General features: G+C 41.5%; 1 protein-coding gene across 9 annotated transcripts in view; it reads left to right on the top strand.

Annotated features, from left to right (window-relative positions):
- The window catches only part of MVB12B (multivesicular body subunit 12B), a 142,190-nt gene that overhangs the window by 11,145 nt on the left and 108,760 nt on the right, over window positions 1-22,285 (top strand). For all 9 annotated transcript variants that reach the window (XM_081151097.1, XM_081151101.1, XM_081151103.1 and 6 more), the window contains one exon: window positions 1,481-1,603. In XM_081151097.1, coding sequence (XP_081007223.1) covers window positions 1,481-1,603 — 123 coding nt within the window. The remainder of the gene's footprint in view (window positions 1-1,480; window positions 1,604-22,285) is intronic.

Genomic DNA, 22,285 nt, shown 5'->3' with positions numbered 1-22,285 from the left:
AGTGTTTGCTTTGGATTGGGCCGGTGCACATATTTAATTACAAACCTCCTTTACCGGAGGGTGGGCATGGGCATCCATTCAATAAATATTAGCTTTATGCCTACTGTGTGCAGGAAGCACTAAGCCCTGCCTGTGCTTTATGCAGATAAATCTACCTGGTAAATGAAATTTGAAAAGAGAAAATGATGCAGTGATGCCACGTGGTATCCAGGGCCCTGCCTTGGGCTTCCAGAAGCTTATTTTTAGTAGACTGAAGTAAAGCATAACTTGGTTTGGCTTTTGTCATAAACAGGCACTGAGAGTGCAGCTGCTGCCAGGCTAAGAAGCACCTTGATTGCAGACTTGGCTCCATCGCATTAAGTCTGTTTCCGGAGCCTTTTATGGGGTTCCGGGGATGCTGATTACATGGGGGACTTGCATATAGCATTTTGGTTGTTCCTATGTAGGAGACACAGTCATTTTTAATATCCTCTGCCGTTTCTGATTCTAGGCTGAGAACTAAGAATACTCCTGCCTGCCTGGTTAGGAAGGGTGTTCGGTTTGCTTTAGAAGCAGTAACCAGCCTTGAGAGATCTGGCAGACCTGCAGCCAGTGGAATTTAATTGCTGCAGAAGGAGGTGGAATTTAACTTGCTCTTTTTCAAGGCTTGTTCTTTTAAAAGTACTAAAAGTCATTTACATAAGGTGTTACCTTTTTATTTGCTTTCTGGTGCACTGCCACTCAGGCTGCCCAGACCCAGTGCTCTCTATATACTGCTTGTCTCCTTTGGTCACATCAAGAGGCAGTCAGCAGCAGAATAATAATTCCATTTTTCCTCCCTTTCTCCTAGAGTGCCCAGCAAGAATTATGGTCATTGTTAGTGTTTAGCTTTGAGTAAATGCCCACAACCTGCAGGATTAAACGTAACAAAGGGACCTGCCAGTCCTCTCGGGAGTGGCGCCTACTGCGTCTCTGGTCAGTTACACTGGACCTATGTGCCCCAAACCCTGCCAGCCTCATCTGCTTGCTTTGTTGTTGTTGTTAATCCTCACCTGAGGATATTTTTTTTCCATTGATTTTATTTATTTATTTTTTAGTGAGAGTGGAAGGGAGGGAGGAGGGAGAGAGACAGAGGGACAGAGAGAAACATCAGTGTGAGAAAGACACATCGATTGGTTGTCTCCCGCACATGCCCGACTAGGGCCGGGGAGCGAGCATGAAACTGAGGTGCATGCCCTTGGCTGGAATCAAACCCAGGACCTTCCAGTCTGCAGTCCACAGGCTGACGCTCTAACCACTGAGCCTAACCGGTTAGGGCAGATGTTTTGAATTCTTGATCCGAGAAAAGACTGTAACGCAGGGCTCCTTTAGCCAGTTTAGGAGGTGGAGCTTAGCTCGGGATATTCGCCCCGAGAGTCCATTTCTATCTGTTTGAGACTTCGCACTGTTCACACTAAACACTGTTTGAATTTTGTGCTTTTTTTTTCCTTTTCGGAACCAGGACCAGTCCACCATGCCTGAAGTCAAGGACCTTTCTGAAGCCTTGCCGGAGACGTCAATGGATCCCATCACGGGCGTGGGGGTGGTGGCTTCCCGGAACCGAGCCCCGACGGGCTATGATGTAGTAAGTCAGGACACTGCTTTGTACCTTTTGTTCACGGATTCAACAGATATTTACATCTCCTGTGTTCAAGACCCTCTGAGCCTTGTGTGTAAGAGGTGTTTCTTCCCTCTAGGAACTTAAGCAGGGAGGGGAAGATCACAATTGGGCAGGCATGGGGAGTGGCCTGGATTGGGAGTCAGAAGACGTGAGCCTGTCTGGGCTGTTCCCAGGGCCAAGTCTCAGCCTCTGTGAGGCTCATTTTCACCTTCTGTAAAATTAAAGGGCTGGATTAGTAGATTTCCAGTCACTTCTAGTTGTGACATTTCATGAAAAGGATCCAAGAGTCTGAAAGACCCTTGGTGATTGTCCACATGTATAAATGTCATAAATGTATTGCCATACACTCATACAGCTCTCTACAGTTTACAAGCAGTTTCCTACTCGGGAGCTCATGTAGCTCTCATGATCACGCTAGAAGAGCAAGTAGCTTTATCTCTACTTTGCTGACAAGGTGAATCTGAGCTCCGAGAAGTGAAGTGACAGAGTCCCATGTTCCCCTCCCCCGCTCCTTGCGGGTTACGGGTCAGGAACAGACCCCCCTCCCAAGTCTAGTGCTCTGACTGGCCACTCCACCACCACTTAGCAGAGAACCTGCCTTGCTTTTCAGCAGACCTCTGGTGGTCAGTAGTGCTGATGGCTGGAATTGGTTATTTTGTTGTTTCAGTAGATAAACTCTGATTTGGATGGAGCTTTAAAAAATGCCACGTAACATCAGGAGGGTTTAGTGAACAGTTACTGCCATCTTGTGCTCTGAGAGTCTGAAGTGGTCTTATTTTCACTTTCCTCATGTTGTTTATGACAGTGTTTTATTCTTGTCCATAATAGTGTGTACTACAAGATTGCACAAGGGTGAAAGAATGAGAGCCTTAGTAGTTAGCACCAAACACCTGTCCCAGTGATTAGATTAGTGCCTGCCATCCCAGGGTTGGGGGGATGCAAGGCCTGGCCTTGAAGGAGCCCTTAGGCAAGGTTTCTTGACCTTGGCCCCATTGACTTTATGGGCCAGATAATTGGACAATTTTGTGTTGTGAGGCTGTCCTGTGATCATAGGATGTTTAGCAGCGTCCCTGCCCTCTACCTACTAGGTGCCAATGGCACAAACTCCCCAAGTTGGACAACCAAAAATGTGTCCAGAAATTGCCAGATGTCCCCAGGCTGAGGGGGCAGGTGGGCAGCGTCAGTCCTCATAGAGAACAGTCTGGAGTGTAGTGGGTCAGTCAGTGCTGAGTCCTGTGTGATGGGGAGAAGCCTATTAAAATGTTCCATGTCACTTTCCCAACTGTTTGAAAGCTTATAAACATTTTAAAAGTGAAAGAACAAGGGAATCTTCTTTGACAAAGACTTGAGTCTTACCTGCTGCCCATCTTCAAAGCACTGAATGTATAACTTGTCATAAAATAGAATCATTAGCTATGGCTTCCTGCCATAAAACTCTTGGGGAAGCTAATAAAAACGTTCTCGATTTGAGAAGCCAGTGTCTCCTGATGAATTAGATGCAAAGCACACGTGCGTGGGCAGGGCTGCGAGTTGAGATTCCTGGGAGGGCTGGCCCGGGTTGCTCTCCCAGGAGGGCTCCCGCGTGGGCTCCCACCCGGGGCACAGGGCTCTGGTCTTCATGCTGTGCTCCTTTGTTGATCTGTGTCCTTCACATTCTGCTTGTACCTTTGGGGTCATCTTGGATGCTCGGCTGGTGGGCGGCAGATGGCCTTTGCTGTGCTGGTTTTCTGAGCCTTGGTAAGTCTGACAGGAGCAGAATCTATCCCTATCATTTTCTCCTAACATCTAGCTCAGGGCAGAAGACGCAGTGTCATGAGTAAAATTAACAAGCACATTTCATGATTATGCCATGCCACGCATTACAGTGAAAGGTGAGCAGGGCAGGGGGCTCCCAGGGGCGGCCTGGCAATTGCACAGCCTCTGCGCTGGGTCGGAGTATGGCCCAACTCTCTCTGAAAGCCTTTCAGGGAGCGAGCTGGAGTCATCTTGCTGTGCTGACCACTGGACTCTTCTGGATAAGCATCTGCTTCTCCAGAGGTCTGACCCTGAGTGAAGGGCAATGAGGAGGGGAGAAGACGAACTCCTCATTCCTTTCATCTGGAGTTTTGTGTGAAGTCAACATCCAAACTGAAATGTGAGGTGATTGATAGTAGCTGGGCCACAGCGCGGCTTAGACAGGGCCCCCAGGCTGAGAAGCCCTGCTGCAGATTGTGGCGACACCACTCCCTGTCAGGTCTGCTGTGCACAGTGACACTAAGCACCAGACTTAGGCACCAGGTGGACCACTGACCTGGGAAGCACAGCTGCTTTCAGATGCATATGGACCCTGTTGCTGCTTAACGCAGAAGATGCCAAATGTTTGTGTATAAACATTTGATTGTATAACTTCTCTCCGGGTCAGGGGGAGCTGCCGCTTAGGCTAGGGGCTGATGATTATCTGCTAAATGTCTCCATTTATTGTCATGATTCCTGCATTCTTCTCTGAAATGGCCCCTCTTTCTGTTCCACAGCCACCTCTCCGGTCTTGGGGTGGCTGGTGATGATAGCCCCTACCAACAGAGGGCGAGAGGGTCTCTTGTGTCCTTGCAACACCACAGTACCTGGTGAATGACTCTGTCTTAGATGCCTGGTGTTTCCTGAGGGTAGTACATGCTGTTTTGTCATGTGTGGATAGTTCAAAGTTGCCTAAAGGGTGAGTAAAATGAGACTGAAAGGTGGAGGCGGTCGTGAGCATGGTGACAGGCTGGGAAGCAAGATTGGAGTGAACTTGGAGAGTCCATAGAAGTGGGAGGTGACGATGGGAGTGGGAGTCAAGTGGGAGGCGCCTTTAAAAAAGGGAGGAGAGAGGGAGTGGTACCTAGAGGATAACGGGATCACGGTCTTTTTTTCTTTGTTTAAGGGTGGAAAGTGTTGAGCACAGTTAGTAGCCAATGGGAAGGTACCAGCAGGGGCTGTGGGGGTTGACGGTGTAGGAGACAGTGGCTATCTGATGGAGCAGAGCCCCTGAGGGCAGAGGACTGAGCATCCAGAGCCTGCAGAGAGAAGCCAGTGAGTCCTGTTTGTCTAGCTCCTCTCCTTCCCATCTCTGTGTGCTGGGAAGCCAGGAAGCCGGGTGTTAGCCCTGGACTCTGACATCTGACCTGTGAATGGGCCTCCCTGGGCAGCACATGGACCAGGCATCTGAAATCTCCACCTCCCTCCCTCCCTCCCTCCCTCCCTCCCTCCCTCCCTCCCTCCCTCCCTCCCTCCCTCCCTCCCTCCCTCCCTCCCTCCCTTCCTTCCTTCCTTCCTTCCTTCCTTCCTTCCTTCCTTCCTTCGCTTACTCCTTCCATCTCCCTTTCTCTCAACATTCCTGTTTATTTCTGAAACTAATTAGACAGCAAAACACTTCCTGTATAATTTATTTATGCCTGAATGTATTTGGGATTTTCTAAATAATTGAAAGTTTCAAATGCTTGAACGGTCAAATATGAAGGCTTTGTGGGTGCTAGGAGAGATCGGCTCCCCTCTGGCCAGTGGGTTGTGTCTAGGGGACATAGAGAGGGGTATTTTTAAAATTCTAAACCTGCAAGTGAGGTCCTACATTTTACTCACCAAAATAGAAAAAGAAAAAAAAAACTTTTAAATGCTGATGCAGATTCAAGCAGTCGGGTATTTTTATATGGTGCTCAAGATACTTTAAAGGTCACGTGAAAAGCATGTGAAGATGGTAACGATATCTTTTTAAAAACAGGGTAGATAGCAGGTGGAAAATGGGGACATAATCATATGTCCTATCGGATCACAGCTGTCACTCGGATCTCTAGAAAGCTGAAGTTGGGGAAGTGGGGGGGCAAGCAGGGCCGGAAGACCACCCTTCTTCCTCGTGGCCAGAGGATGGGGACAGCCCAAAGCCTGCAGGAGCTGCCCCTGCTGAAGCTCTGCTCTGTGAAGCAAAAGCAGAAGCAAGGGCAGCAGCCCTTCCTGCTGCCTCCGGTCCTTCCCCCACGGCTCTGCTGTCCAGGCCTGTTCCCAACTCAAATAACCACAGACGAAGTCCCACCTCATTCGTTGGTTTATCTTCAGAAACAGAGTTTGTGTTGATAAAAGGTACCAGGTGTTTCTCCCATTATTTTTGTGAGAAAACACATTAAACTGAGTTTACTGGAAACACGGAAAACGGTTTTACGACCTGCCCTTGGGCCTTTGTGTAACTCTTGCATTGTTCTGTCCCTGCTCATTCTGTCTGCCCTGCAGAGCTCTGGCCTCAGGGAGTGGAGCCCCAAGGAGGACGCCAGTGGACAACCCATGCTTAGCACAGTGCCTGGCATCCAGCAGGCAGACAAGAAGCAAACATTGGCTGCTATTAGGATGGGTCCGTTAGAAATAGTGGCTTAAACTGCCTCCTTCTAGGCTTTTCTCCCCTGACAACTAGGAATTCTGGTTTTCGCCCAAAGACCACAATAATGACTTCCTCCAGGGTTGGTTCACCTGGGCAGCAGAGAGCACGGGGTACTGGTACTTCCTCCCTTTCACTGAAACTTCCTATTCATTATTTAGAAAAGCTCCTAATAATGAAACCTCAGTTAGTTAGGTTAATGGAAAAGATGAGGGACCAGCTTTAATTTTCCTTTCATTTTTTTCACTTAAACTTTCTATTTTGAAATCATTGTAGAATTCACATGGAGTTTTAAGTAGTAGTATAGAGAGATCTTTTTTCCCCTTTTACCCATTTTCCCCCAATGTAACAGCTTGCAAACTATAGTACAATATCACAGCCCAGATATTGACACACATACGGTCAGATGTTCTGTAGGCCATTTCTGTTTTCACATGTACTGGGGATTTGATTTTTATTCAGGTATGGTAAGGCCAACAGACCGACCAGGAGACAACTGCCATGGAAAAGGGAGTTTGTTCTCAAGGATCCCAAGAGGAGGGGCACACCACTCCACGCAGGGCCATGCGGGGAAGCTCCAGGGTCGGTTGTGAGGCAGAGGGAACGAGGGGAAAGCGTAGGCAAGAGCTTTCATTGTGGTTTCTGCAGGAAAGGCAGGGCAAGGCAGGCTGAGCAGACTTAGGAACTGTCCAGTTTAAATGATTTCAGTGCGCTCTGGGCATTAGAGGTGGTTGCTAGTTGTCAGATCCCTGGCTCTGGGGTGATGTCGACAGGGGGAGGGTGTTCCCGACTAACGGAGCTTGATAAAAGGAGGCGGATGGAGATAGGGACTTGGGATTGGTTGGCTTATACTCAAAGGTGCTCATAGGTAGGTGGTTTATAGCCTCTGGGAATTAGCTAACCTCCTTTTTAACCATTGACAACTACTAATTTGTTCTCCATTTCTATAATTTTGTCATTTTAGAAATGTTATAGAAATGGAATGATACAGCATGTAACCTTTGGGGATTGGCTTTTTTTTTCCCCTTCAAAACTCAGCATAATTTTCTGGAGACTCATCTGGCAAATTTCTTGCATGCATTAATAGTTTGTTCCTTTTTATTGCTCAACAGTGTTCATTGATAAGCCTGTACCATGATTTGTTTAACCACTCGCCCGATGAAGGACATCTTGGCTGTTTCCTTTGGAGCTATCGTGAATAAAGCTGCTATAAATACTCGTGAACAGGTTTTTGTGTTAACCTGAGTTTTCATTCCTCTGGGATAAATGTCCAGGAGTACAATTGCTGGTCATATGGTGGTAGCTGCATATTTAGTTTTCTTAATGAAATGCCCAACTACTTTGCTCCGTGGCTGTAACATTTTACATTTCCACCAGTAATGTATGAATGATCCAGTTTCTCCACATCCTCTCCAGCATTTGTTATTGTCAGTATTTTTTGTTTTAGTCATTCTGATAGGTATGTAGTGATAACTCACTTGGTTTTAATTTGTATTACTCGAGTGGCTAATGAACATATTTTCATGTGCTTGTTTGCATTTCTCTATTTTCAGTAAAATGTCACTTCATGTCTTATTTTCTAATTGAATTGCTTGGTTTTTTACTGTTGATTTTTAAGAGCTCTTTGTATATTTAGGTATGAGTCTTTTGTTGATTATATGATTTGCAAATATTTTCTTCTAGTCTGTACTTGTCTTTTTATCTTAACAGGGTCTTTTATAAGCAAAAGTTTAAAATTTTCATGAAGTCCAATTTGTCAGTATTTCCATTTATCAATCACGATTTTGGTGTCAAATCTAAGAACTCTTAGCCTAGCCCTAGATCCTGAAGATTTTCTCCTATTTTTCCCCCACAAGTTTTATAGTTTTACATTTAACATTTAAGTCTGGTACATTTTGATTTAGTTTTATATAAGATGTGAACTTGGGTCAAAGTGTTTTTCCCCCCTATGGACAAACAACTGCTCAGTACCATTTGTTAAAAAGGCAGTCTTTCCTTCTGTATTGCTTTTCAACCATTATGAAAAATCGGTTGGGCATATTTGGGTGACTCTCTATTAAGCTCCATTCTATGAGTCTAGCCCTCTGTCAGTACCACACAGTACTGATTACTGGAGCTACACATTAAGTCTTGAAATTGGGTAGAATGATATCTCCCACTTTATTCTTCTTTTTAAAAATTGTTATAGTTATTCAGGTTTCCTTGTCTTTCCATATAAATTTTAGAATAATCTTGTCTATATCTATAAAAAATTGTTGCTGGAATTTAGATGGTAATTAATATTTAAAAGGGGTTCTACACCCAATTCCAACATGGAGGTGGTTCCCACACCAACAACAAGCTGTAGGTGTATTATAGACAGTGTCAATTCTGACACTATCTACCTGGAGACAGCATCAGATTCTACAGATTAAGGGTTCTGTCCCATAAAACTACTGCCTCACTACAGATGCCAATTGCAAGTCCAAGTTGTCCCCTATATTTCTGACTGACCAGCTATAGATCAGAAGTTCAATGACCCCCTTCTCGGGTTTGATTAACTTGCGTGGCCCATAGAACTCAAAGAAACCTTTTACTTATTAGATCATCAGTTTATTATAAAAGGATATAACTCAGGAACAGCCAGATGGAAGAGATGTATAGGGCAAGGTATGTGGAAAGAACACAGAGCTTCCATGTTCTCTCCCCCAGTGACCACTGTCCCCAAATCTCCACATGTTCACACCCTGGAAGCTCTCTGAACTCCATCCTTTTGGGGTTCTTAGGAGGCTTCATTATATAAGCGTTGTTGATTAAATTGATGGCATTGGTGATTGGTTTAAACACCAGTCCTTATCTCGCTGGAAATCAAGGAAAGGGTTGAGCTAAAGTTCCAGATTTATGTGTAGAATTATTTGTAGCATTTTCTTGTTATTATTTTGATGTCTACAGAGTCTATAATATTCTCTGATTGTGATATTGATAATTTGTGTCTTCTCTCATTTTTCTTTGTCAGTCTTCCTAGAAGTTTGTCAATTTTATTAACCTTTTCAAAACAACTAGCTCTTTGTTTCATTGATTTTTTTCTGTTTTCAATTTCATTGATTTCTGCTTTTATCTTTATTATTTACTTCCTTCTGCTTGTTTTGGGTTTATTTTGCTCTTTTTCTAGGTTCTTGAGGTAGGAGCTTAGATTATTGATTTGAGACTTTTTCTCATTTCTAATGTATACATTTAGTGCTATAAATTTCCCATGGGTTATTTAGAATTGTGTTGTTTAGTTTCTAAGCACTTAGAGATTTTCCAGTAATCTTTCTGTTATTGTTTTCTAGTTTGATTCCATTGTGATTGGAGAACACACTCTGTATGATTTCAGTTTTTAAAAATTTATTGAGGTTTGTTTTATAGTCCATGAAGTGGTCTGTTTTAGCATATGTTCCATGTTCATTTGAAAAGACTGTACTCTGCTGTTATTGAGTGGAATTTTAAAAAAATATATAAATTAAGTCCTCTTGGTTGATAGTGTTGTGTTCTTCTGTATCCTTGCTGATTTTCTTTCTAGTTATTCTATCAGTTTTAGAGAGAGCGGTGAAGTTTCCAACTGTAATTTTGGAATTATCCTTTCTTCCTTTCATTTTATCAGTTTTTCCTTCACATGTTTTTCAGCACCGTTGTCTGATGCATACACATTTAGGATTGCTATGTCTTTTTGGTGTATTGACCATTTTATCATTATATAATGTACCTTTCTGCCTTGTAATTAACTTAGCTCCAAAGTCTATTTTAGCTGATATCAGTATAGTTACTTCTGCTTTCTTTTAATTAATGTTTTCATGATATATCTTTTTCCATACTTTTACTTCCAACCTGCTTATACCATTATATTGGAAACAAGTTTCTTGTAGACAGCATATAATTAGATCATGTTTTTAAGTCTACTCTGCAAATCTCTGTCTTTTAATTGGTGTACTTAGATCATTTATGTTTAATGTAATTATTGACACTTTGGAACTTAAACCTGCCATTTTATTTTTTATTTTCTGTTTATTCTATGGTGGTTTTTTTTTTTATTGTTTGTTTCTGTATTATTTTTCTGGTCTTCCTGTGGGTTACTTGAACATTTGTTAGAATTTCAATTTGGCTTATAGAAGTGTTTTTGAGTATATTTTGCTGTATAGCATTTTTAGTGGTTGCTTTAAGTAGTACGTTGTGTGTGTGTGTATCTGGTAACTTCATTTTACAGTCAAGTACAGAATCCTTACTCTCTTTTATGTCTCTTTACCCTTCCTCATTTATAGTATGTCTTAAATATTTCCATACCAGATAGTGTTATAACTTTTGCTTCTACCATCAAACATAATTTAGAAAATTCAAAAGGAGAAATCTATTTACCTATATTTTTATATACCATGTTTTTTATTTCCTTCCTTAGGTTTCAAAGTTCCTTTTTAAAAAAATCATTTCTTTTCTGGTTAGAGAACTTCTTTAGCAGTAGAGTATGTCTGCTGGCAAAAAATTCTCTTAGTTTTCCTTTATCTGAGAATGTCTTTATTTCCTGTTCATTTCTGAAGGATATTTCACTGAATATAGGATTCTGGGTTGACAGTTCTTTTAGCACTTGAAAAATGATGTGTTATTTCCTTCTGGCCACTGTGATTTCTAATGAGAAATCTGCCATCATTTGAATTGTTGTTCCCCTATAAGTAAAGTGTTGTTCCATTCTCAATTCTTCAAACATTTTTCTTTGTCTTGATTTTTCAGGAGTTTGATTATGATGTGTCCTGGGGTGGATTTATTTGGATTTATCATGTTTAGAGTTTGCTTACCTTCTTGACTCTGTAGATTTACACCTGTTGTTAAATTTAGGAAGTTTTTAGCCATTATTTCTTCAGGTACTTTTTCAGCTTCACCCTGTTCCTGCTCTCCTGGAACTCTGATGAAAGGAGTGCTAGATCTTTTGTTATAGTCCTCAATTCCCTGAGGCTCTGTTCATTTTTTGTTCAGTCTATTTTCTCTCTGTTGTTCGCATTAGGTCATTTCTATTCTATCTCCCAGTTCACTGATTCTTTCTTCTCTCTCTTCCATTCTGCTGCCAAGTCCATCCATTAAGTTTATTTCAGTTATTATGTTTTTCAGTTCTAAAGTTTCAATTTGGTTCTTCTTTATATTTTCTATTTATTTACTGAGACTTTCTGTTTCTTTGCTGAGACTTTCTGCTTTTCATTTGTTTCAGGCATGTTCATAATTGCTCAGTGAAGCATTTTCATGATGACTGCTTTAAAGTTTTCCCCCTAGATAATTCTAACATCTCTGTCATACTGATTTTGGCTCTGTAGATTGTCCTCTTAAGTTCAGTTTGAGATATTTCTGTTTCTTGGTGCTTTTCTTTGATGAGTGGGTTTTGATTGAAACCTGGAAATTTTGGGTGTGTATCATGGGACTCTGAATCTTATTTAAACCTTTTATTTTAGCTGCTGCTTCTGACACTGCTCTGGCAGGAAAAGGGGAACACACTGTCTCTTTACTGCCAGGTAGAGTGGAATTTCAGTTTCCCCACTTGGCTTCTATTGACACCCAAGGAGAACAGGGCTCCTTGTTACCACTGGATGCTGAAGAGGGTTCTAACTCCCTACTGGCCTCTGTTTACACCTCCCTGGTGGGAGTGCGTCATTACAGCTCCCCTTGTGGTCCCCAATGACATCACAGGGTTGGGGAAGTGGCCTTGTTTGATAGGATGGTGAAAGTCCTGACTTTCTACAAGGTTTCTCCAGTATCATTCCACTGGGGAGAGGAAAGGGCAGAGGGAGGGAAACCTCATTGCTGCCTGGTAGGGATGAAGGTCCTGGCTCTCTGGTTGGCCTTCCATCTTGTCAGAGATGTTGGGATGCCCTGTTGCAGCCCTGTGAGACTGGCTGTCTAGTCCCCCTATTCTGGCTTTACTGGCATGGGTGGGGGTGGGGACACAGTGTTTTATATGGTGTTTGTCTAGAGTAGATTTGTTATTGGCAAAATGATCTGTTATTGTCTAGAGAAAGCAGGCTTTTGTTAGGGCTTTTTCGGTCTGGGCCTATTGCTGTTTCTGGGTGGCTGGCTTTTTTAACTTCAGGTTTGGGATCTGTGGGGCAAAAAGAAACCACCGAACTCACCACATTGTTGCTTCTTGGGTCCTGAGGTCCCTGGCTGCCTACTGTCTTCTCTCACCTTTCAGAGTCCACTTATGTTTCTTTCATAGAATGTCCAGGACTTTTAGTTGTGTTTAGTGGAAGGACTAGGAAAAAGTATGTCTTGTTCCATATTCCTGGGAGTGGAAGCCCTGGCTTGCTTTAATTTTATGTTAATTCAGGGTTAACCAGAGAATCTGTTTATTTCTAAGCCTGTAAGATATCTTCCCTAAACATTTATGTTTCAGCCTTACATATATAGGCAAGAAATGTGCTACTGCGTACTTGTAAAATACTTGCCAGTTACTCCTTAATGTCTGTAAGACTCAAAATTCCTTAGGCCACCTTTCTCAATTTTTGTGGTCCGCATTTATAGTACTAAGAGACTGTTTGCATGAGGGATGGTGCATATGGGGAAGAGGAGATGTGGCTGGAGTTGAGAATTATGGGGGGTGAGCTCTATTATTGGTAGATCGAGATCACTGAAGGCAACAAAGTCTGTGAGATACCTCCAAGTAAGGGAGATGAGACTGGAAGGAAGAATCTGTTCTGGTTCTTGAAGTGATCAGACATCCAGGGGATCTAGCAATCAGTTCTATTAGTTAGTTGATTATTTGTGAAGTAATGTTTTGTTTTAGTAACAGGTAACTATTGTTAACAGTTTGGTCTGTATCTTTCCAATCCTTTTTCTATAGAGGGGGAAGGAGAGAGGAAGGGAAAGGCTACATAGTTTAGTGATCAAAAGCATAGATTCTGGAACCCTCTTTCCTTGGTTCAGATCTTGGTTCTGCCACTTACGAGCTGTATGACCTTCGTCAAAGTATTTTACCTCTTAGTGTCTCTAAAGTGGGGATTAGTCACAGAACTTTCCTCACAGAATTGTGGTGGGGATTAAATGAGCTAATGTTCACAAAGTGCTTAAAACAGTAACTTTCATTACCTTGAGCCATGTAGCTATTATTATCATTATTATTAATACATGTGCTCTACATAATATTCCTTCTCTCTTCTTTTCCTTAACAATATATGTAGGAAATCTTTCCATATGAGCATCATTCTTTTTAATGGCTATTTTTCTACTGTCACTTCTTAGCCACTGCCCTGCTCATGGAATTTAAACATTTTTCTTTGGTCTTTGAAAAGCAATGCTGTGATAAGTATCCCTGTACATACATCTCTGGGTGTGTGCTGATGAGTGAAAGGATGTGCACATTTTAAATTTTAGTAGTTACCACCAATAGCTTTTCAAAAATGCTTTACCAATTTATATATACTCCCAGGAAATGGTGTACAAAGGTTTCTATTCACCCTCATGCTTACCGTCAACTCCTTATTATCAGCCTTTTTACTTTAATGTTTCCAGACTAGGAGCACATTGTGTGAATTTGCAGTCCTGTTACTAGTAATGAGGTTGAGCATCTTTTCATGTTTTATTGTACATTTGATTTTTTTCTGTTAATTTCCTGTTTTTAAAGTTGACTCATTTGGTTGGCTTTTTCTTGTTGACTGGTAGGATTCCTTGATACACTCTGTTTATTTTTGACTATTATATATGTTACGAGTATTTTTCTCTCAGTCTGTCATTGTCTTTCAACTTTGTTGAAAGTATCAAAGTTTGTTGATTATTGCTCATCTTACCAAAGTTTTTAGTTTTTATGTAATCACATCTGTCAATTTCTTTTTGATCTTAAAAAACCACCTGGTTACAACTACCAGGTGAAAGTTTTATGAGAAGTAGTATATTTACATAGTCTCAAAGTATCTCTCATAAAATACTTAGTTGCAAAGGATAAAAGTGGGGAACCAAACAGATACCACGTTAAGCAAGTTACTGGTTAACATCACCAATGAGACAGATGGATATCATGTGCCTCTTGATATGATACACTGTGAAGAATAGAGCATATAAATGAATGTATGGAGATATATGTCCCATATAGAGAGAAAGGGAGGTAGAAAAAGCAAATGTGGTAAAATGTTAACATTTTAGGGAATCTGGGTAAAGGGTATTCTTTGTTATTTTTTGTAACTTACCTCTAAGTCTTAAATTATTTGAAAATAACATGGTATAGCTCTTCATTTATTTAAGTCCTCTTCAATTGCTCTCACAAGTATTTTTAGTTTTCAGTGTATAAGTCATGCAAATATTTTGTTAAATTTATCCTTAAGCATTTCATGTATTTTATGCTATTGTAAATGGTATTCAGTTTTATTTTTTCCTGCCCAGTCTGTATGCCCTTTTATTTCTTTTTCTTGCCCTGTGGCACTGACTAACTAGGACATCCTTTTACACTGTTGAGCTGAGGTGGTGAAGGCAGACATCCCTGCTTTGTTCCAGATCATAGGGGAAAACCATTCAGTGTTTCACCACTTAAATGTAATGTTAGCCGTAGCTTTTTTTTTTTTTTTTGGTAGATATTACTTAATAAGCTTAGGAAGTACCATTCCACAGTGTTTTGATCATACATGAATATTGAATTTTGTCAAATGCTTTATCTGTATTTATTGAGATAATCATATCACTTTTCCTTTTTTAATATGATGAAATATACTGGTTAATTTTTGATGTTGAACTAAACTTGTATTTCTGGGATAAACCCCACATAGACATAATACATTGTTCTTTTAATTAATGTATTGTTAGATTCAATTTGCTAAGATTTTGCTAAGACATTTTATGATATGTTCATGAGAAATGTTGATCCGTGGTTTTGTTTTTTTATAATGCCTTTGTCTGGTTTTGGTATTAGGGTAATGTTGTTCTCATATAATGAGTTGGGAAGTGTTTCTTCCTCATTTGTTTTCTGGAATATTTAATGCAGGGTTGGTATTTTTTCTTTAAATGTTTGTAGAATTCACTAAGGAAACTAGCTGGGCCTAGACCTGGGTAAGTTTTAAACATAGTTCAAATTTTTAAATAGGTATAGTGATATTCAAGTTATCTGTTCTTGAATGAGCTTTGGTAATTTGTGTCTGTCAAGGAATTTTTCCATTTAAGTTTTCCAATGCCTGGGCATAAAGTTGTTCAAAATATTTTTTTTCTTTTTAAAAAAATTTTTTTAAAAATATGTTTTTATTTATTTCAGAGTGTGGAAGGGAGAGGGAAAGAGAGATAGAAACATCAATGATGAGAGAGTCATTGATCAGCTGCCTCCTGCATTCCCCCTACTGGGGATCGAGCCCACAACCTGGGCATGTGCCCTGACCGGGATCGAACCGCAGTCTCCTGGATTATAGGTTGATATTCATCCTCTGAGCCACACCGGCCAGGCTCATAATATTTTTTTATCTTTTTAATATCTCTAGAAGCTGTAGGATATCCTCTTATTCATTCCTAATAATGATTATTGGTGTCATCTCTCTTTTTGCCTCCTCAGGCTGCCTAGACTTTTATCAATTTTATTGATCTTGTCAAAGAACAATCATTTGGTTTTATTTATTTTCTTTATTATTTTTATGTATTCTGTTTTATTGCTTTCTCTCTGTTATTTTCTTCTCCTTACTTTGGGTTTAATGTTCTAGTTTTTTAAGGTGGAAGTTTTGGTCATTGATTTGGGATTTCTTTTTATTTCTAATGTATTTTAATGCTATGAATTTCCTTTAAACTCAGCATTAGCTGCATTATTATTTTGTATTTAAATTTAATTCCATTCACAATACTGTTTAATTTCCCTTTTGATTTCTTCTTTGACCCATGAGCTATTTAGATGTGTGTTGCTTCCCATGAATTTGGGGATTTTCTAAATATATTTCTGTTATTGATAACTTATGTAATTCCATGTCGCAGAGAACAAACTCAGTTTTGTAGCCTAGAACAGAAGTCAGCAAACTTTTTCTGTAAAGGTCCAGATAGTAACTATTTTAAGCGTTGTGAGCCACATGTGGTCTCTATTGCGTATTGATTTTTTAAAAAAAACCTTAAAAATATAAAAACCATTTGTAATTTATAGGCTGTACACAAAGAGGCTACGGGCTGAACTTGGTCTGTGGGCTGTTTATTGATCCCAGCCTGGACTATGATCTGTCTTGGTAAATGTTCCATGTATACCTGAAAAGAATGGATTTTCTGCTGTTGTTGCAATTGGAAAATTTCTGGGCATTATTAAAACAGTTCTCCTTCACCTCTCCTTTTTTTTTCTGAGGCTCTGGTTACATATATATTAGACCAATTAATATTGTCCCACAGCTCAAGTAGCTAGAAAAACACATGGAAGGAAATAATAAAGATAGAATAAGATACCATAAGTAAGAGAAAAGGAGGGAGAGTTGTTTATTGAGAAGTGATTCTTCATAAAAAGCATAATAGATAAACTTTTTGGCAAATATGATAGTAAAAGGAAATAATTATAAGCAGAATTTAGATTGAGAAAAGGGAAGTAAGAGTATAAGGATATTTGAAAATTATAAGAGACTATGATGAATAGCTCCTATGTGTAGCCTTATGTGAGTAAAATTGAAAATCTTGATGAGTTAGATCATTGCTACTGCTATTTAAGAGGAAGAAATCCAATAACAAACTTGTATCAAAGGAAGAAATTGGAAAAGTCATTAGAGAATTATTTTTAACAAAGCAGTAGGCCCAAATTGTTTTAAGGTAGCATTCCCTAAAATCATCAAGGAACCAACCAGTAATTCCCACATTCTGCAAACTATCTTAAAGCTTTGAGAAAAGATGGGAAGCTTCTCAGCTTGTATAGAGGAAAGCTAATTTTTAAAAATATATATTTTTCTTATGTCCAACAACCTCGTTGAACTCTTTTATTATTCCCGATTCCAACCTAACCCTCAGCCCCACCTATACCCCTCACCCCCACGCCATTTCTTGGCTTTTTCATCACCCTTTTGATCATGGTTTAGGCTGATGAGTTTGTAAGGTTTGTGTGATTGCAGATTGCACTGTGTTTGTGGAGAGGACCAGATGAGAGGGCGAGAGTTTAAGAAGGGATTGATCTGTTGACTAAGCAAATATCCAATAACTCTGTCTCCCCTTTCCTTTGTTACAGCTGATGGGACTGCCCCCAGGGCTTCTCCCTCACTCCAGTTCAGCCTCGCCTTTCTTACAGTGTTGCCAGTGAAACTGTTTGAATGATCAGAGTACTCACCTGCTTAGAGTGGATCTCCAGCTCCCTGTTTTTAGATTCAAAGGCAAACTCATTGTTTTATTTACTGCTGAATGTGCAGCAGTTAGCGCTTAGGAGGCGTTCGTTAAATGGATGGACTTCCCTGGGACCTAAGACTTACTTTGATCTGCCTTCCCCACCTTCTAGCCCTTATCCTGTCCCCTGGAACGCTCATAGTTCCTCAGACGCACTGTTCCCACTCCAGCCTCGGTGCCTCTGTGCATGCACACCATCCCTCTCCCATGGAATGATGTTCTAGCTCTTTGTGTTTTGATGATGCGTTTACTTTCCTCTATTACAGCTCTTACCACTCTTTAACTACAGCTGTCAGCTAGTGTGTATCTCTGTCTGCATCGTAAGGCCCCCAGAGGCGGTGGAACGGTGTCTTTCATAGAGCCCCTCCAGTACCCAGTATGATGCCTGAGCTCATACACACACCACCGGGCATGTGAAGAACATATATTGACTTGAATTAGCTGGCTTCTTTCTGTTTTCCTTTCTATGTCTGGAATATTGGATGCCAACATCCAGCTAAGTTATGTGTGTGTTAAACATGAATTGAAATGCAATTACAGCTGGCAGTGTGGTTTGAGAGCTGAGTAAGAGAGTAAATAGGAAGGGTGACTTAGTCATAAGTGCCAGTTCATCTCCTTTGCTTTCTTGTTCCTGTCATTGAGCATGACTCATGAGCTCACCAGTTCAACTTGTCTCCTCTTAAATCCCATCACTTTAACTCTTCCTGTCCTCCTTGTCTTGCTGGGCCTCTTTCAGGGCCCTTTTGTTAAAACCAGCCTGAAGCCCAGAGCCCAGTTGTGGTCTGAGAGGGTTGGCTCCAGCAGGAACCTGTACCCCCACTCCAGGTGGTCTGTGCGGAGAGCTTGGGCAGAGTGGGGCCGGCAGCGTGGGGCCGGGGAGCCTGGCCAGTGCATTACTCATGTTTGTATACACTGAAGTGCTTGGTGCCAGTGCTGAGTAAATATTTGCTGAAAGAAAAGTAAAGACCTGCATCTTGAAGAGGTGGACTGCACCCTAGTGATGACGGCACTTGCTGGGTGAGGTCTCCCTTTAAAGCAGGTCAGTCTGCCCATCAAGCCTGGGAGGGAAGCAGGGCTCCCAGTCCGACATCAACACCAATATATACCATGGATCAAGTGTTCACTGTATGCTCATGCTTCTGGACAGAACACTTTATTTGCATCGTCTCTCTTAGATATTAGCACAACTGTATGAAATAGAACCTATCGTCTCCATTTATGGAAGCAGAGGCTGAGGCTCAGAGAGGTGCAGGAATTCAGCCAAGGTCACACAGCTACTGAATGGTGAAGCCAGCATTTGAATTCACATATTTCCCATACCAAAGGCCATGTTTTAACCTGCTGCATTCCCCTGCTTCTGGCTCAGGAGAGCAGGTGTTGGGTGGTACAAGACACAGACTGTTATCCCAGATTCCAGCCAGAAGAGGACTTCAGAATACTGTGCCATGGTGAGCAGAAAAGAGGCCGTCTGCAGGAACTGGTCTCAGCACCAGCTCTCCTTTCCTTCTCTGCTCATCAGATGCGTCTTCCATAATGAAATCCTAGGATCTATGGTAGAGAGGGTCAGGGAACCCTGCCTTTTAAATTTTAATTTAAAATATCTTCAGGACATTTTAAAATTATAAAGGCTAATTTCTGAAAATCCAAATCATACATGTAGAATTACATAACTGAAGAGTGAAAATACTACCTTTCCCTTCCTCTGATCCTTTACAGTTCAGAGTATCCTTCTAGATTTGTGGGGTTTTTTTGCAAAAAATTGTATTTATTTTTAATTAAATAAGGAATAAAAAAATCTTCTTATTTAAAAAAATCAAATAGTACAATGAAAGCTCAAGTGCCTTCTGACCATATCCGATTTCTGGTAGCCACTGTCATCAGTTTGCTCTTTTGCCTGTGTGTTTGCATATATAAGGGACTTAGAGAAATAAATCGTAACTGGTGCCTTTAATATCAGGTCATGCAGTGAGCTCCTGCTTTGTTTATACAGAGTGATGCCCGTGTCATTTAGATCTTTCTAGGTGAGTGTGTCCAGTCTACTGTGTTCCCGTTCCCTCGTGTGGGGCTCTGTGGTGGGTGGAACACGCTACACCAGTTTTCCACTGGACAAAACCTTAGACCAGCCTTTTAGTTCAGGCCAGATTTAGCAAATAAAAATACAGGATGAAAATCCTGAAATTTCTTAAATTTCAGAAAAGTATTCATTGTTTATCTGAAATTTTAATTAACTGGGTATCCTGTGTTTTCTCTGGCAGCTCTCCTCGTACACATTTGCAAGTATTTGAGAGCCACACTTTTTTTTTTTTTAGGTCTCTATCTGATTTTTTTTTAATTAAAACTTCTATTACAAAACAGTCCCCTGATTTTGTCCATATTAGAGAAGCCGAAGGGGAGGGCAGCTCCTGGAAGGAGAAGAGAGTATGCCTCCGGCTGGTGTCATCAGGAAGCTTGGAGGGGCAGGCTTCTTGCAGCAGCCCGGAGCCATAAGAACCTTCCTCGTGATGAGATTCGAGAGGGAACTGGAGCAAAGCCAGGGAGGCTGGCAGTCGCCTGCCTGCAGGTGTGGGAGAGATAAGCTAGAGGTGGGAGAGCTAGAGAGCCAGCCAGGGTGGGGCAGTGTCACTGAGCCCAGACAGGAATGGACTGGCCTTTCCCTGTGCTCCGGGTTGGGGGCAGAGGGAACAGCCCAGGGCAGAGAGATGCTGCAGTCTCAGGAACAAAGATGTGCATTCATTTCTTTTGCTAACAAATTTTAGACATTTTTAGCTGAAGCTCTGGGGTTGACTTGAGCTCTCCATTCAGGATACAAAGGGATACGATGCAAATGGAATCAGAACCGAAAAACACAGAGTTCTTCACCTTGGCACCAGACTCTTTTCACTTTATAGTTTTTAGAAAGCATTTTGGGCACCCCTCCTGTTAAGGATCTAGATGGCTACATAGGCTCCCTGCCTCCTTGCTGTGCCCACACTGCTCTGATTAAGGGTTGAAGTGGCTCCATGGTTGGCCACTGTCTGACCCGGGCCAAGTATATGTTTCCACAGTGCATGATCCAACACATCAAGGGCCCTTTGAACTTCATTCTCATTCATAGCTCCAGCCAGGTATTTCCTTTGGAATGTCTGCAGAGTTTCCTGGCCCCTTTGATTGCTTTCTGTCTGCCAAATACATCTTTGAATTGTGGGCGGGCTCTCTTAAAACACCAGGGTGTGAACAGGTTGACGAATCTGGTGGTTAGCTGTGGTGTCTTTCAAGAGCTCCTCTTGGGCAGAGAGCTCTGATTCCGCTGTTGAGGAGCCTCTGACAGTTCTGAGGGTTGGCTGCGCAGCTCCTGTCCCAGGGCTTAGTTGGAGAGCTGATGTACAAAGTGTTTCTCAGGCAGATCTTTTCTTTTCTTTTCTTTTCTTTTCTTTTCTTTTCTTTTCTTTTCTTTTCTTTTCTTTTCTTTTCTTTTTCTTTTCTTTTCTTTTCTTTTCTTTTCTTTTCTTTTCTTTTCTTTTCTTTTCTTTTCTTTTCTTTTTTTCTTCTCTTCTCTTCTCTTCTCTTCTCTTCTCTTCTCTTCTCTTCTCTTCTCTTCTCTTCTCTTCTCTTCTTTTCTTTTCTTTTCTTTTTTCTTTCTCCTTTCTTTCTATCTTCATTGATTTCAGAGAGAGGAAAGGAGAGGGAGGGAGAGAGATAGAAACATCAATGATAAGAGAGTCATTGATTGAGCCCGCAACCCGGGCATGTGCCCTGACAGGGAATCGAACCCCAATCTCCTGGATCCTAGGTCGATGCTCAACCTCTGAGCCACACCCGGCCGGGCCAGATCTTTATTTCTCACTGCATCAAACGAAGCCTTTAAAATTGTTGTTTTTCTTATTCTGAAAGTTATATAGAGTCAAAAGGAACAAACTTCCAGTTGTAAAATAATTAGGTCATGGGATGTAATGTACAGCATTATATGTGCCCTGTCATTTCTCTCTAGAAGTGTTAACAGTGGTTTTTTAAACCCCAAATTTGGTGGGATTCTCTGTTTTTTTGCTTGGGGTAGGACTTTTTTTGTCACTGTGGTAGAACACTCAGGACTTCCCTCCCTTCACCCCCTCCTTCCTTGCCTCCTCTTGGCTGGGGTTGGAGGGCATTACCCACTTTTACTTCCTTGCAGATGAGTTGTGGCCTCAGGGCAAGGCTGGGCCTTTGGTGTGATTGTCTGATTATCATGGTTCTCAGACTCTGATCAGGACTGAGAAGAGGGACTCTGAGGAAGGGCTAGCCTACTGCCCTCACCCTGCCTGCACCAGCCTCTTTATCATGTCCAGGTGTCTTCCCACTCAGAAAAGGAAAGTTCTAGCAGTGGTGAGAAGAGGGAACCATCATTTTCAAGCTCTAGAAACAGTATCCTTGATGTGGGGTGCACACCTCCCCTCCGTGGAATTTCCAGACATGCAGGAGAGCCCTCTGAGCTCCCTCCCTTCCCATGGAAGGTTAGACACAGCTTTCTTCCTTCTGAGCTCCCAGCTGTGGTTCCTCAGACTCCAAGTATGCCGCAGACATTTTTTTCAACATATTAAAAATAATGCATTTATTATAGAGAAACCAAGTAGGTTTCCTTATTTCTTTGTTCCTATATGCTTTTTATTTTCACATTTTAGTGGTTCTGAAATTGGGATGCACCTTAGAATAGATCTGTACATTCTTGATATGATCCTATTTCTTTATTTCCTAAAGGGATGTTTTTCAAATCCACTGGTGATTCCCAAAGGACTACATCCTAAAATTGAGGAAATACAGTAAAAGTAGAGTTTGGGAAACAAAAAAATGTTTCAAAACATGGGATCCAAGGGAGCAAACAAATCGAAGGGATTCTTGGTGGTGGAGAGTTGGGGCCACCACCTTAAATCTCATGTTTTTCAAGAAACTTTATGTGTGACCATCATGGGAAAAAGTGCTGGCGAGGCCTAATTCTGCACCACCGCCTTCTTTCTGCGAGG

Source organism: Miniopterus schreibersii (assembly GCF_964146895.1).
Source record: "Miniopterus schreibersii genome assembly, chromosome: 11".
In the NCBI taxonomy this organism is placed as follows: Eukaryota; Metazoa; Chordata; class Mammalia; order Chiroptera; family Miniopteridae; genus Miniopterus; species Miniopterus schreibersii.
The sequence above is the reverse complement of the archived record's forward strand: the minus strand, read 5'-3'. Positions and strand labels throughout refer to the sequence as shown.